We start from the raw sequence: 16,311 nt of genomic DNA, 5'->3' as shown, positions 1-16,311 counted from the left end.
CTTTCTAGGCCTGGACTAATTTCCTGCCACCTGTTGTCACTGTGTTGTAGCTAAATAAAATCCATGCATTGTCCTTACAGTCTGTAAGATAAATAAGGAGGTTTCAGAGCTGTTGAGGTTTCAGAGCTGTTGCTCCAAGGCTTTCTTTTATTTATTTTCTAAGATACAATTTCCCATAGTGATGAGGGAACAGAGGCTTGATTAGTAAACTCATATTGTCTAATACTTCTAAATTATAGAATCTAATTTAAAGTATGTTATAATAGGAAAACTGGATTTGAGAAAGGTTTGCAGTTTTTTTTACCCTACTTCATTCAGCCATGCATGTCACACTTAGCTAAAAAAAAAAAAAAAAAGGCTTATGCCAATTAAACGTAATGTATTCGAAATGCACGCATCCTTCTCAGCATGCAGGCCCGCACACCTTCACTGCTGTGCAGCCTCACTTGTTTATCCGGTCAAAGGTAGCACAAAAAGCGTGCGAGTACGCAAGCGTTTTCCGGGGTTAAGGTGCGTTGCTTAATGGTTTCTAAATTGGGATTTTGTCGGTTGTTGGAGGGTGAATTTAATGCACTGGCGTATCCCGGTGGTTGCCTAGTAACGCGCTGGCAGTGGGCGCCGTAGAGAGATCTCTATGGTGGGCGCTCCATTAAAACCGTTGGCGCTCCTGACCTTGGCGTCGTGAATGCGCAAAGCACACAGACTGTGCAAAGCAGGAGATAAGAGTAAAGATCTTTGTGTTTGATACTGAAACCCGGCGAGCAGTTCACACACACACACAGCACCATTGTCTTGTGGCGAAACTGACGGGCATGGTATGGAGGAAATCTCGACATGGAGCGCGCATCAGCTTCTGTAAAAGCAGGTGAGTTAACCTAATGATTGTGTTTTTTTGTGTTGTTTTTTTCTTCTCACACTGTGGGATGAATCTTTGTTCAGATTCATCACTGACATCTGGGAGCATTGCTTCATTTAAAGCGATTGCTCAAGAATAGACCATGGAGCATTTGTTGGCTCGCTATTTTTTCTCTCTCACCATTTTATTCATTATAACAGCGTCCTAGACCTAGATTAAACAAGCTCCTCAGTCACAACGTGAGGCAGCGCACACACACTACAGCAGCTTGTCGATGCTATCTGGGCTGTGGCTTGCTTTTCTCCGTGGGTCTGGATCCTTGCATTCATTTATAAAGCGCCGATCATTATGTTAAGTGCTACCTGCATGTTCTCTATAAGGTATCTTCCCTGCATCCGTGCTTTGCTCATCTTTATTGCACTGCTAAATCAGGGGGGGGTTTAGGGGAAATCCACTGAAACGGTTTTGATCCAAACCAGTCGAATTACAAGGGCATTAGGAGTCCAATACTGTTGTCTGGCATACCTCCTTCTCAAATGCTTTCATGTTAAGGGCCCCCAGGCAACCGAACCTAATCAATAAGACGTTGTCCCAGAGATTTTTATTAGTGGTGAATTGGTGTTGAATTGTGTGCCTGTCGATGATGTAGGTGTAGAGACTGTAACGGGTAGGAGAGAAATGTGATTATAGCATTCAATCTAATAGGTCTGTAATTGAGATCTAGTCAGTCAAATGGGAATTAAAGTGTTCGGGTCCCAGGAAACCCCGAGTCTTTTGACCCAAAACACCACTGCGATGTAACATCTGGCTGGTGCAAAACAGTCAATTAGAATAACATGTAAGGGTTGTAAAACATAGTGATTTTTGAACTACTGATTTATTGCAAGCATTTAATTGGGAAGAAATATTTCACCCTGGTTTTCTTTCCATCCCTGTTGCCAATCTAAATTGCCCCCCCAAAAAAACTTGCAGTCTATCAAACCTGACTGAGTGATGGCTCACTTTTATTACATGGCCCATTTGGTGTAAGCTATAAAGCTTTTAACCACATCTGTCCCATCGCAGAGCACAAGTTGGGGAATATAATACTCTGCAGTCCAGCTGAAGGCAGTATTCAGCTGCTCTGACAATCTGCAGTGCAATCAGTAATCTTAGCGTGGTTCCAGTGTTTTAAATCAGAAGTTTGATTTGATGTCAAACTGCAAAAAAATAAAAGAAAATGCAAATGTGTTATGACTAATATCTTGAAGATATGTGTATTTAAAAGGAAATGCCGCTCTTTTTAAGAATTCATATGATCCCTTTGATCTACAGCAGCCCCAGCATGTGTGTCTTTTTTTTTTTTTTACTGCTTCATAAGCTTGAGACAACTAACCAAGTCTGATACCCGCTGTACAGCCCTTAACTGCAAATCTGATCATTGGTAATGATTTGACAGCAGGTTTTGTGAGCAGAGAGGATTTTTTACCTGCAAATGATTTATTAGCAGTGTCAGTTTCAAACCAGAAGATGTGCCCCGATCTGTCTCTCTATCTTTTCCATTTTAATGTCTTGGGAGCCGTTCATCATTGTCACAGATAGGGGATAGAACAAGACAGTCTTTTTGTCCTTTTTTGGCTATGGGGAACATTCATAAGTGTTAATTAATACAGACGGACTCGGCCTAGGGCAGAGATGTACAATATTTCTCAGATGATCCAGTGTGATATTACTCTGATTCGTCCCATTCTTTAAAAACTAGAGGAAACAATGAATGTTCATATCAGGTAAAGTGCTCCTGCACACCTGTGAAAGAGAGAATGAGCTGCCTTTATTGGTGTTTACGTTCCTGCTAGTGTAAACAAAATGCTGCAGGGAAAAAGAAAAGCCAATGCACCACATCTATGCTTAATTAGTTTCTCATATTAGGAGGAAGAAATTGTCCTCCGTCTTAATAGATAGGTTCATCAGATTGAAAGAAAGCTGTTTAGCTGCAGTCTTTCGCAATGCTCGAGGCAGCACTCGTCAATAAATTTGATTAGGTTAACAAGCTTGTTTTTGCTTTGTTCATTGACGAGCCAGTGAGAGCTAAAGTGAAAAACTGATAAAATGTGTCTGCAAAGCGAATGTTTGTATGATTGCATCAAGAGGTCCAATATTACACATTATATGATGTATTACCAAAATGTTATAAGCTCTAAGATGGAGGGAATTTCCCCTTAGAAATAAGAAAAATCAAATCAAGTGTATCCTACACAATACAGGCGTCTAGCTCCAGAAGAAATGTAATAAATATAAGTTTAAAGAAAAAGGAATCTAACAAATACAAATATTAAACAATGAAACAAGCAGTACATAATAATATACACGGGGGGTTGGTGATGACATCAGTATGATAGGAAAATGTGTAATCAACAGGATTGTGAATAAGCATTTATGCAGTACTTCTTAATACTTGGAAAAATAGATGAAGTGTTTGAACAGATTTCTTATGATCATAAAAGCTGAATTAAAAACCCCATTTTTCAACAGACTAATCATCAGAGTTTGTTAAAAGAATTCAAAAAGTGTGGAGAAAAATGGATGGGCTGCATTCCAGACTTAAACAAATCAGATTTTCAACAAAAAGAAGTGTCAATGGATCCTTTTCCTCTAAAACTCAACACTGAACAGTTTTCAGAGCCGTCCTCAAGAATTTCAATTAACCTGCAATTACTCTGCTTTATGACGGGGGTGGTGCTAGTGTGGTCCCATCAGACATGTTTGTTCCGAGACATTTCCATTACGTAGCAGACAGTGTTGCTTAGATGTAAGACACAATAAAGATACAAACACTCCCTAGTGAAGCTGTGAGATATTTGTTGTTTTTGAAATATATTAAACACTGAAACCTCACAATCAAGTCAGATATTTCTTCCCCAGTGTGGTCCTTTTAGTCTCTGTTCGATGCATATTAAAGATGTGCCTTTCTTCCCTGTTCACTTTATTGCTTTTACATAAGAGAAGGGGTGCTTAACACCTTTTATCTTGAGATGCTTTCACAGCATCACTCCAACATCACAGCAGATGGATTTTTCAGATTCCTCCCATCGCCTCCTCCACTGATACACAGAGATCAGTATTCACTGATTTGTTCATGTCAAAGCATACATTTGCTCTTTTAAGACAGCAGTTTATCCCTAAAGGTTATTAGAAGTGTTACCATGGATTTGGCTTACTGATACTAAGCTTATGAAAAATTATGTATTTAGAGCTCCAAGATACAGGAAGAAGATTTTGACTTTTATCCAATGTTAGTCAATTACATACACATGTTGGACATCAAGTTTTGATGTTTTCTCGTCTCATTTTTCTAATAATCTTGTTTTCAGATTTGTGTGCACTGCAATGAAAAGAGGAAGTGGGGGCGGTCCATACCTGGCTGAGGTGTATTTGGATTTGATAACCGTCGGAGCCAAAGGCGCAGTGAGTGATGTCTGTTTGACAGGGTTGGTGCAGAGGGACTGAACGGACACTACATTGTGCATTTGTGCTTTGCAAGGGCACTGTCTGGCCCAGACCATGTGGCTGGCTACATTTAGAGACCATCTGTTGCCTGCACACCTGCTACATCAGCAAGGGACTGTAACCATCACCCACTGTGCTCTTCTTTGGTGGATACTATGTTCCTGCTGGTCACTCACAAAGGCAACGAGCCAGAAATTCTACCCGACAGTGACCACCCAGTTTGGGAAACTGCGAGGCCTCAGGGTTCCCGTGCCCAGCGAGGTGCTCAGGCCCGTTGATCAGTATCTGGGGGTCCCCTATGCTGCTCCACCTGTGGGCGAGAAGCGTTTCATGCCCCCCGAGCAGCCCTCCTCTTGGTCAGGTATCAAGAATGCTACCCACTTCATGCCTGTGTGCCCTCAGAACATCCACAACACCGTGCCAGAGATCATGATGCCCATATGGTTCACCTATAACCTGGACACAGTAGCCACATACATTCAGGATCAGAGCGAGGACTGTTTATATCTAAACATTTACGCTCCGACAGAAGATGGTAAGTTGGTGTGGTAAATAGACAGCAATGACTTTCCATGTCTGCTGATCGTTGTTATTGTCGTCCTGTTATTGTCATAAAGCATGTGTGTGACCACTGCTCATGTCATTGCTGCCACCAAGCCCTGGTTTACCATCCAAAGCACTGTCATCATTGTTTCACCTGTTGCAATCATATGCAATTTGAAATAACAATCATGTTCCCATTGATAAGCAGGTATTTATTGATATTCAGGTAGTTGTGGCTACTGGAGGTGCTGCTCCTATGCCACTGAATGCGTGTAGATACACATAGTGAGGCTGGGGTATGTGCTTGCTCTCCCACTAATAGACATCCAGTGAAATATTGCTGAAGTAAGGTGTTGTTCAAGTATTGGTCCACCTAAACTAAGCAATAATTTTCAGCTTTTAAAATGATGAGCTTAGCATATTTGGCTGTCACCGCGGAGCATCAAAGCTAATCATGAGGAATGACTTAGGAGATCTAGTAAAGCTAGCAGTGCCTGCTTTCCATGTTTGTTAAAAATTCAAAAGTTTCTTTATATTTTACGGAATCTTTGCTTTGCTCAGACAGTGTGTCTGCTGGGGGCCAATTAGTGAGGTACAGGAGTCAAGTCCTGTCTATTGCTTGCTGAACCCCTCCCTTTTTGTATCTAATAGAAGTGTGAAATGAACCAGCAAGGGAACATTTTGTGTGTCTGCTGTGAATATGCAGATTAGCAGAACAATGTAATACCATAGTCATGCTGTATCGTCTCTCTAAATCTAGTGTTGACACACAGATTTCCCTAATTCAGGTTACTTCAATACACCAATTAAACACGGTTTTTGAGGATATATTTCCTCCCTCACAAGCCTTCAGTATGATACCAAACATTCAGCATTCAAAGTTGAACCGTGTATCTTTTGTATGTAACACGGCACTCTTTGCGGACTTTTCTATGGTAGCGTAGCAACAACAGATAAACAGCCTGTTTGAGAGGTAGCGGCCCAAAATGGTGCAGCCCACGTTTTACAAAGCTCCTGGTCTGAGTGCTGCCTAAAGGCCTCCTCACCGGCACACAAACAGGTTAATTCAATTTCACATTTGCATCCACATTTCAAAAGGAAGTAACACAAATCATCACTTCTATACATTTATTTCTTCCGACCTTATCATTGTTTATTTAAAATGCACCTTAGGCATTCTGTGACTTTAGTATTTGTTTTGTTTCGTTGAAACCTTTGCTGTTTTCATTTTTGCTCATCTCCAGTATTCTTTTTGCCATGTCAAATTAAAGAGTGTGTTTCTGAAATTTCCGCAATTTTATATTTGTTTTTGTGGCCTGATGCCCCACTAAAGTTCAGTTTATTAATTATTCATCAATAAACCATATACCTTTTATCTTCAGTAACTATCCTACAGTGGGTTACACAAGGAACTGACATGACAGTGTAAACATATAACTATACAGAAAGAAAAAATGAACCAAGAAAGATGTATTACTCCAGTCACAGCCAAGGCAGCTGGGTCAATATAACAAAGTAGATAGATAACAAAACACTCAAAAATAACAATGTGTGTATATGTGCATATGTGTGTGTGTGCATATACACACTTTGCATTTCCTACAAATATCTAACAAGGAATAAGAATTTCTTTCCTCTCTACATTTTGTCAGAAAGCAATTGCAGTAAAAAGTGCAACATTCTGTATGTAAATGGCATAAACTTCTTTTCGCCTGAATTTATGGATCTTTTTTCTCCTGGTTCTGTCAGTTTGACTGGACCGTATATTAAATAAGAGCCACAGTCAACCATGCTATTTTGAATTCTTCTTCTTTTTTTTCCTTTTTTTTTTTCCTCATGTGAATCCCAGGGAGCCAACACAAGAAAAAGGGGGCGGCTTTCTCACATGCTGAGACTCATATATCTGAAGGTATTTTTAAGAGCTCAAAGTCTTGATGCATGGATCCTTTTAGTTTGAGTTTGGTGGATGAAGATCTTACAATTCCTAGTTTTTACTTTCCTTAGGAACCGTGGGGGTTCTGTTATTTTGAGTGGAATGAGAAAAATGTTGTCTGATTTATGATTACATAAGTTTGCTCTTCCTGCACCTCACATCTCGAGCACTGTTGCAATCCTTTCAGTAAGTGCTACATCTCTGCTGCTGCGCACATTGATCCACAGATTGCATTATCTACTTATCTGTCTTATAATCCTTTTAAAGACAGTCATTAGTTAATATTACAAATTGGTTTCTACTTTAGCTCGTACTAGTAGATAACAAGATCTCAGTGCAGTGTGGTCATTTTCGGTTGAAGTCCACACACGCAAAACGTGTTTGTGCATGCATATTGTATGTTGAGCTCTAAAATTCCATCATGATAGAATTTTATTCTCAACTGAGATCAAACCACAGATCGATTTTTCCCCCTCTTACTACCTGTAATCTAGAGAATTTCACATATGTTACAGAGCACAAGAATGCTTGGTTGAGCGCTTACATGCAACTGTTGTTAATTATATTTGACCTTTTTATTCATACACCCCTTGTCAGAGTGTATTTACCATGCATTTTCTGAATGTCATTACAGCTTTCAAACCACAGGCTTACCACTGCTTCTAAGCACCTTTTCTAAGCAGTCTTTACCCATACCTCATACTGAACTCACACTGACTCATACTGTTGATATAAAGCGTTAGTACAAGTGCTTTATTAATCCTCTGTTTCATTACTGTTGCCTCTGTTTGCTCAGCATGTGTGTGTGTGTGTTGACGTTGCAGATATAAGAGACTCTGAAGCTCGCCCTGTGATGGTCTACATCCACGGAGGCTCCTATATGGAGGGCACAGGGAACATGATGGACGGCAGCGTGCTGGCCAGTTACGGGAATGTGGTTGTTGTCACGCTCAACTACAGAATTGGAATATTAGGTGATACAGCGTCTCTGTGTGTTAACTTTTAATGGGGTTCAGATGTTTTGTTAAATGTGTTTAGTCCCTGTTTAATCCAAGAAAATAAACTGTCACAATGGCCATTGATTTCCACTTGTGTTGCTGTTATTAACCCATAAAAAGAAGTAGAGACGTGAAAGAAAAAGAAAATGTAAAACAGTAAATATAGGCAACTGATGGCATAGCTTGATTTGCATACAAATGCTGTCCTCGGAGGAAAAATGATGCAAACACATATCATGTCCTGTCCTTGTTGCACACAAGCTGTTTTAGACCCATTCTGAAAACACAATTTATCTTCCTTTAGGCTGATTTATTTAATCTGTACTAGATTATCAGCCATTGCCATTCTTGAAAGAATGATTTAAATAGAGTATGGAGGGATGCACTGTTCACAAGGTCAAGAGTTCCTCGTCTCCCTGTGTTTAACATTCAAAACAGTACGTTGTTTAGATGAGACTACAGTAGACAAGGGAATAAGTAATATGATCAATTATAAGAGCAGCAATGACCTCTGTGTGGTTTTATAAAATTCATGTAAAGAAATAGGCTCAAGTAAAAGATTTATTTATTTATGCACTTGCGAGGAGAGTGTTCAGATTTGATGAGCAGAGCCCGGATCACCTCCTGAGGGGCATCGCTGCGTAGAGACTATTACGAGGACTTGACTAAAGTAGTCAAGACACCATGTGAGAGAGGAAAGGCATATTCGCACCTGAGGGGAAACAGTGTCAGTTCATTCAGATGCCATGCTGGGCTACAACTTTAGATCATAACTGTGACATATATACTCAATACTTGAGCACTGGCTCTGTTGTCTCTCTGTGTACTTCAGGCTTCCTCAGCACTGGTGACCAGGCAGCAAAAGGAAACTATGGGCTTCTGGATCAGATTCAAGCTCTCCGCTGGATAAGTAAGAACATCGGTTACTTTGGAGGAGACCCGGGTCGCATCACAGTCTTTGGATCTGGAATTGGTGCATCTTGTGTGAGCCTGCTAACTTTGTCCCACCACTCAGAAGGTAAGAGTCAGTGTTTCACTCTCAGAGTTATCTCTGACTTTGATTGATACTGATTTATTATCAGCTAAAGTTGAAGTAGTAATAACTTAAAGGTCCAATGTGTAACATTTAGGGGCATCTATTGGCAGAAATGGAATATAATATTCACAACTATGTTTTCATTAGTGTATAATCACCAGAACATAGGAATCGTTGTTTTTGTTATCTTAGAATGAGCCTTGTACATCTAAAACCACTATGTTTCTATAGTAGCCCAGAAGGGACAGTACATCTACAGACATTGCGGGTCGTCTTCTATGGAATCCGCCATGTAGAAGCACCATGTTTCTATTCAGAAGGGACAAACCACTGGCTCTAGATAGGGGCGTTCTGGTTTGAGCGTTTCATGGCTACCCTAGTTTCTCCTTCGCACTTGGAAGGGGAGGGTGAAGTAAGGGAGTTGGGAGAGACGTTTAAAGTAATGTCAAAATCCACACACTTGAGATGTAAGACTTAATTTTTGCTCAGTCATATTAATTTATTATCTTGAACATGTCACTGTTACTTTTTGAACAATCATTTTTAATCATTTTGGAATTTTATTCTTTGTTTCAAGTGCAGCTCTAAATGGTCTGTCAGGGAGATGAAGTGTTATGATATGGGAGTAGGGTAAAGGGGGTATTCGTTAAGTAAGTGATTGCTTTTGTTCCCCTCTACTCAGTCTAATCAGCCTAAAAGCTTTGCCTCTTAAAATGTGAAGCTCTTAAAGAAGCCCACTGGCATTATAAACTTTTCACCATGTCGTCACGTTCACCTGTGTCCCTCAGTTTTTACCATTCCAGCTGACTAATATTTCAGTCTTTCAGCGTCAGATTTGTTTGCCCTCTTCCACCCACCTGCATTCTGGGTAAACAGTTTCAAAGTTTGTCCAAAGATTACATATAAAACACTTAATGTTTTTGCAGCTTCTGTAATTGCGAAGCCTTGAATGAAGACACTACCAAAGACAAGGTTTGTGTGAGGATGAGGCAGGACCAGAAACAAAATCCAAATTCATCAGATATTTACTGTAAAAATCAATATTTCTTTTTTGCCAAAAATACTGCCAGTGCTTTAGGCACAAATGGCATATTCTAGTCCCGTGATCACTACACTGTTATATATTTTTAATGAAATGAAATTGGAATCAATAGGAATCAAATAAAACACCTGTACTGTATATAGTATACATTACCCACAGGGTATCTGATAGCTACCGAAAAGAAGAATAGGTTGTAATGTTACCGGTTTTTATTTTCAATGGATATCATGTCGCTTGGTTAACACTTATCCAAAGCTCACTGCAAGAATAAAAGGTGCGTATTTCAATAGGGGGGGCCCACAGGGAATTGAACATCTTATCTTTGCCGTATTATTGCCCTGGTCTTCCCATTGATGCTGGATAGAATCACAAGGAGGGCAGAAACTGTGCGTTTTCATCAATGCCAGGGAGGCTGCGGCAACTGTCCTTTGTGAGGTTTGTATTTGATGCCCTAGCTCGGCTGCAGCGAATGCACAAAGACCTCCGGCTGTCTTTGAAGTAGACTAGCTAGCTGCTGCCCTAAAAAAAAATGAAATAAATGACAGCAAAGGAGGGAGAAAGTGACACTGTCCCTGCAACTCTTTTTCCAGCGACTGCTATGCCTTAACCTCAGCAGAGTATTTTTTGAGTTGATACATATCACTTGTCATTTTTAGGTGGTAGATACAAAATCCCTAGAGACAGAGGTGATGCACTGCATATAAACAATGCAACAGAGCAGCGTGTTTACTGTATCAACATTGAAGTATCAGGGTTACTGCATATTCAGCTCCCTGCACAGACCCTCCACCACACAGTCGGCATCAGCAGTCTATATGTAAGCTGTGCTGCTTGTTAGACACACAACATTAACGATTCTACAAATACAGTACCTCTGTGAAATAACTAGTGTAGGGAAAACTAGACACCGCCTCACTGAAACAATGCTGCAAATTGATCATTAATTTGACTTGTATTCACTGTCATCTGCATCGCCACATGAAACAAATACGTGATCAACAGAGAAAAGCAAGTATTTTTGCCATTATAACGACAGAATGGGCCAACATCCTATTACCAGTTCGTTTCTTCTACCAGCTGCTTTACTGAGCAGCTTCTCATCAGCAAGGCTCAACTATTTGGCTTTATGTCCCTGGCTAGTATTCAAAGTACATGACATGTATGAATGTGTGGCAACAAGCATCTGATTTGAACTGTAAATGGCAGTTAGTGTAAAGTAAAGCATGTATTTTCTTGGGGCAGTTCATAATGCTCTTTTGCTGAAAAAATACTAATAGTAATGATTTTGTGAGCCGAAGCACTAACCACTGTTCTCTGGGCTTCTGCTGTCCTCTGTGTCCCTTTGTTCTGGATTTTGTGTCCCAAGGTTTGTTCCACAGAGCCATCATCCAAAGCGGTTCAGCACTATCCAGCTGGGCTGTTAACTACCAACCAGTCAAGTACACTCGCATGCTGGCTGAGAGGGTTGGCTGCAACGTGCTGGACACCGTGGACATGGTCTCCTGCCTGCAGAAAAAGAGCGCAAAGGAGCTGGTGGAGCAAGACATCCAGCCTGCTCGATATCGCGTGGCTTTCGGTCCTGTCATTGACGGAGACGTCATCCCAGACGACCCGGAGATCCTGATGGAGCAAGGCGAGTTCCTTAACTACGATATAATGCTGGGTGTCAATCAGGGTGAGGGACTGCGCTTCGTGGAGAACGTGATGGACCTGGAGGACGGCGTGTCTGGTAGTGACTTTGACTTTGCTGTGTCAGACTTTGTGGACAGTTTGTATGGCTACCCAGAAGGGAAGGACACTCTGAGGGAAACAATTAAATTCATGTACACAGATTGGGCTGACAAGGACAACCCGGAGACCAGGAGGAAGACCCTGGTGGCTCTCTTCACTGACCACCAATGGGTGGAACCCTCAGTGGTCACGGCTGACCTACACGCCCGCTACGGCTCGCCTACATACTTCTACGCCTTCTACCATCACTGCCAGAGCCTCATGAAGCCAGTGTGGTCAGATTCAGCGCACGGAGATGAGGTGCCTTACGTGTTTGGCATCCCCATGGTGGGCCCAACTGACCTGTTCCCCTGTAACTTCTCCAGGAACGACATCATGCTCAGCGCTGTGGTTATGACTTATTGGACCAACTTCGCCAAGAGTGGGTGAGTAAGAGCAAATCCAGGGACAAAGTACATGTTAACATCAGTGTGGCTTACTTACATGTACCTTCCATTAAAATCTCATCCAGTATCCCACCCCTTTCTTGGCCTGTGGTGTAACATAACATCACTTGTGCAGACCTTTACTTGTGTTGAGATGTTTAACCTCTAACTTCTGCTACATTTCCCCTTTTTTTATCACCCGGATTAAAGGAGTGTAGGATTCAGCCTTACATTACCTTATCTCCTTTGTTAGTGCACAAGAACTCGCACATGAAAAGTGGTGCTTCAGTTTTTATAAATTCATATTAATTCCTTAACAACAAAAGTCTCTAAATAAGCTTTATCATTAATGCAGACACTTCTTACTGTAAGTTTGCTCTGCTTCCCCTTTGCTCGAATTGATTTGACCTCACCATAACCTGTAAAGAGCAGTTTAATTTTACACTCACATAAAAAGTGGTGCTTGACTGTACGGTCACATTAAATGATGAAACTGAGGAATATATACAGCACACGCCATCTAATGAAAGCTGTGTCTTTTTAAATGCCATGTTGCTGCTTTTTTAAAGACCCAGTTTAGTCTTCTGTATAACCTCTCTTTACGCACATAACAAAGTTTCATCACTTTGGGCAGACTTCCTAAAGGTGATGGATCTAAAAATTTACAGCTTAATTCACATAAATGTTTAAAGCACTGTTTAACAAAAAGGTTGTGTTGAAAAGAAAATTTGAAGAGGCAGTTAAGACGTACTCCATAAACCTTCTGCCAACTCTGCTGTGAGGGGCTGCACAAATAATCGGTACAGAAATGTATGTACTGTATATCCAAGTACACAGCATTGATACACTGGTGCCAAAAAGACATTTGAACTGTGGAGCTGTCTTTTCTTCTGGTATTTCGGATTATCATTAGAAGCAGTGACATTTTAAAGTATTCTTAGGGTGACAGGAGACTTTTTCAGTTCAATAAAGTTTCCAGCAAAGGAGAGTTTATTATCTAAGACAAGCTATGGTCTGATGTTGACCTGATATTAATACTAACACTGAGTCAGCACTGGAAAAACATGCTGTTAAAAGTGCAACGGAGTGAAGCTTAGCAGCTCTCCCTCTGACAGCTCGTTTTTTACAGTTTGTCATACAAAGGCAAAGATTGGCTGTGTATTTTTGGAGATAAGAGACACGTAAGTGAGTTGCACTGTAGTGGAGGACTCCAATGCTGCCCTGCTGGAGTCTTCCTGCAATTTGAATGCATGCAGCTGCAATGAGTCTTTGTGGACGATGACCCTAGCAGTGGGAGGACACACAACTCAGGTCACTGTAGGCTGCCGTTTTAGTGTGTAGGAATGAGGGAATGCTGAGCCCTTGAGGAGAGATGGTGATATTGCATTGTGTTGACCTCCTTTTTGGCCCTTATGTTGATGAAGTTCTTCCTCTTTTTCTGTTTTATAATTTAACAAACAGGCCATCTGTTTCCATTTGCATTCGAAATGGCTTTTATACTGAGCAATGTGGTTAAAATAATCATCACAATATGAATGATGGTATTTTAAGCAAAATCACATAATCAACAATACAGTGCAACAACCAAACAAATGTTCAAAGCAAAGAATTGTGTTCTATTTTGTTTTAAACAAAAAAATGTAATAACTAGATTTGTTAGTTTTTATATACAGCTAATGCATGCATGACTCGTTTGTACACACAAATTTGCTCTTAAACATACTACAAGGAGTTTTTAACTGGTTATGAAACAGTCTCAATGTAATACTGATGTCTCTATATGACCTACATAAACAAGATGATCAGCGAGAAGATTGCCTATTTCTGTGTGGTTACTCTTAATGCCTGCCACCGTGTCGGATTCGGTCGGTTTCCCCTTGAAAGCAATGATGCAAGGCGGTGGAAACACTATAACCTTTGTCCACAGGGGGCGCTACAATTATTAAAAAATTGGAGTTCCTTGAAGGGGCTTTAAATCGTGAATGCAAACAATTTAATAACTTCTGTGGCATTCATTCAAATTGCCTTTGACCACACATTAGCCAATACACACAAAAGCCAATTAATAAAATAATGATTAAAAAAACAGTATTTTTAGTTATATTCATTTTAGTTCATAATTAAGTTATTTATTACTTTACTAATTAAAGATGATTAGGTTCAAAACTATTTCCCACCACCTCATCTGTAAGTATGCAGTATAGGTATAGCATATCCCAGTCCCCTGTTAGTCGTGTGCTCCCCAAAGTTCTCCAGTTAACTCCACAGTACATTCAGTTTCTATATACCACTGGTCAGCACATCAAGGCACCACCTCCAAATCTGTTCCATTTCCTCAATAAAAAACAAGTCCATTAATCAACGTTCAAATAATCATAAATGAATGCGGTGGCCATCTGGCCAGCGGGGAGCACACGACCTGGCTGCACCCCCGACAGAGCAACCTCTCCAATGATGGCTCCAGTGCGCTCATCCATGACTGTTGAAACTTTTTGCTGCCCTTAGGCGGCATTCCCTTTCCCTTTTTTATCTTGTCTTATTTTGTCTGAGCTTAACATTACCTGTCAAATGGCAGTGGCTTATAGGTTTGCGGTTTGCACACAGCACTCAGCTGCCCCTATATGTGGATTTATTGGGGCGATTCCATATGTTAATTGCAAATTTCCTGGCTCGTGCATCCAATTTAAGATCAAACACAATTCATCAACATACTGAGATGAGTAAGAACAGGCTTGGCTGTCAGTGCACGTTTATGAATCCCACGTATGGACTTTTGTATTTTCTTTTATTGCTTTGTGGAAGAACAAATATTAGAGAAAAATAAGAAAACATTCATGCGTTAGGCCCAATGTTTCTAGATCGATACCTTGATAAGATCATCACAAGAAGATAATAAGCTGGAAGTGGATCAACAATAATATTGAATTTGGCTTTCTTCCATCTCATTTATTTTCATGACTCAAGTTTTCTGTCTATGTTGTGTCCGTAGGGATCCTAACAAGCCAGTGCCACAAGACACCAAGTTCATCCACACTAAGGCCAACCGCTTTGAGGAGGTGGCCTGGTCCAAGTACGACCCCTACGACCAGCTGTACCTGCACATTGGCCTGAAGCCTCGTATCCGTGATCACTACCGCGCCACCAAGGTGGCCTTCTGGAAACACCTGGTGCCCCATCTCTACAACCTCCACGACATGTTCCATTACTCCTCCACCACCACCAAGGTCACCCCGCTGGATCCCACCCAGTCCAACGGTAAGAGGTCCGGCAGCACTGGCCGTCCTCCTGTATCCACTGCCCACAATGACGGCGAAGGGGGGAGGGAGATGGGTCCTCTGATCATGCCAAACCCGAGAGATTACTCGACTGAGCTCAGCGTCACCATTGCTGTAGGGGCGTCACTGCTCTTCCTCAACGTCCTGGCCTTTGCCGCTCTGTACTACCGCAAGGACAAGCGCAGTCGGCAGGACACGTCCCAGCAGCCCAGTCCCCAGTGTGACAGCAAGGGCAACAACATGAGCCACACTACCACCGTAGATGAGACCCTCTCGTCCCAGCAGAGAAACCAGTGTGAAGCCCTTCACAATCCTCTTCACGTCTCGCCCAGCATGGACTACTCACTCAGCCAGCGCCGCTCCCCTGACGACATCCCTCTGATGACGCCAAACAACATCACCATGATTCCCAACTCTCTGATGGGCCTCTCCAACATGAGTCCATACAGCACCTTCCCTGCTGGTTACAGCTCTGCAGGCCTGCCCAGCACCCACTCTACCACACGGGTATAGCCTGGCAGGAGGCGAGAGGAGCTGGAGAAGGGAACTGTGACGTACATAAAACATGGAAATGTAAAACTGTATTTAGGATGTGTAGGTAAACTAGGATTGAATATGTTTGTTCTGTCTTTTCCAAAAGGTGTACAACCGCCAACATCCTGCCTTTGCTCTCTCATAATAGGAAGTCTAACTGCAGAGTCATTTTATAATAATCATTTTCAAAGGCAAAAAGAAAAAAGTGCATTTCATTTTCCACTTTGGCTTTTTTGGAACCTTTACCTAGCAAGAACTTAGTATAATGTTTATACAGTTGGATTTGTATGGGAAGCTTTTTCTTACTCTGTGATATCCATTTTGATCTCGTGGAACAAAGTGACATTCAACTTGTGGTGGACGGAGATGAGATCTGGGAAAAGCTGAAAAGCAGTATTATTATTATTATTATTATTATCAAGCTATTTTATACATATTTCTCATGGTACATT

General features: G+C 41.3%; 1 protein-coding gene across 2 annotated transcripts; it reads left to right on the top strand.

The window, feature by feature from the left end:
- Positions 1-578: 578 nt before the first annotated feature.
- Positions 579-16,303, top strand: nlgn3b (neuroligin 3b). Of its 2 annotated transcripts, XM_035667306.1 has the most exons (7): positions 579-865; positions 4,207-4,877; positions 6,735-6,794; positions 7,643-7,792; positions 8,649-8,834; positions 11,261-12,050; positions 15,040-16,303. In XM_035667306.1, exons 2-7 carry the CDS (start codon positions 4,397-4,399, stop codon positions 15,836-15,838), a joined length of 2,466 nt encoding a protein of 821 aa, XP_035523199.1. In that variant the 5' UTR covers positions 579-865; positions 4,207-4,396; the 3' UTR covers positions 15,839-16,303. The 2 variants fall into 2 exon arrangements, with proteins under 2 accessions (XP_035523199.1, XP_035523200.1); XM_035667307.1 differs by lacking the exon at positions 6,735-6,794 and having other exon boundaries at positions 15,040-15,838.
- The last annotated feature ends 8 nt before the right edge of the window (positions 16,304-16,311 follow it).

This window comes from Morone saxatilis, unplaced genomic scaffold (genome assembly GCF_004916995.1).
Source record: "Morone saxatilis isolate NCDOM2014 unplaced genomic scaffold, NCSU_SB_2.0 Contig20, whole genome shotgun sequence".
NCBI classification, from domain to species: Eukaryota; Metazoa; Chordata; class Actinopteri; family Moronidae; genus Morone; species Morone saxatilis.
This window is presented reverse-complemented; position numbering and strand designations above follow the sequence as displayed.

Excerpts from the sequence above, each read along its gene's own strand:
- nlgn3b (XM_035667306.1), top strand. The coding sequence starts at position 4,397 with ATGTGGCTGGCTACATTTAGAGACCATCTGTTGCCTGCACACCTGCTA. Across the intron at positions 4,878-6,734 it reads TTACGCTCCGACAGAAGATG|GGAGCCAACACAAGAAAAAG; the intron begins GTAAGTTGGTGT and ends TGTGAATCCCAG. Across the intron at positions 7,793-8,648 it reads CTACAGAATTGGAATATTAG|GCTTCCTCAGCACTGGTGAC; the intron begins GTGATACAGCGT and ends TGTGTACTTCAG.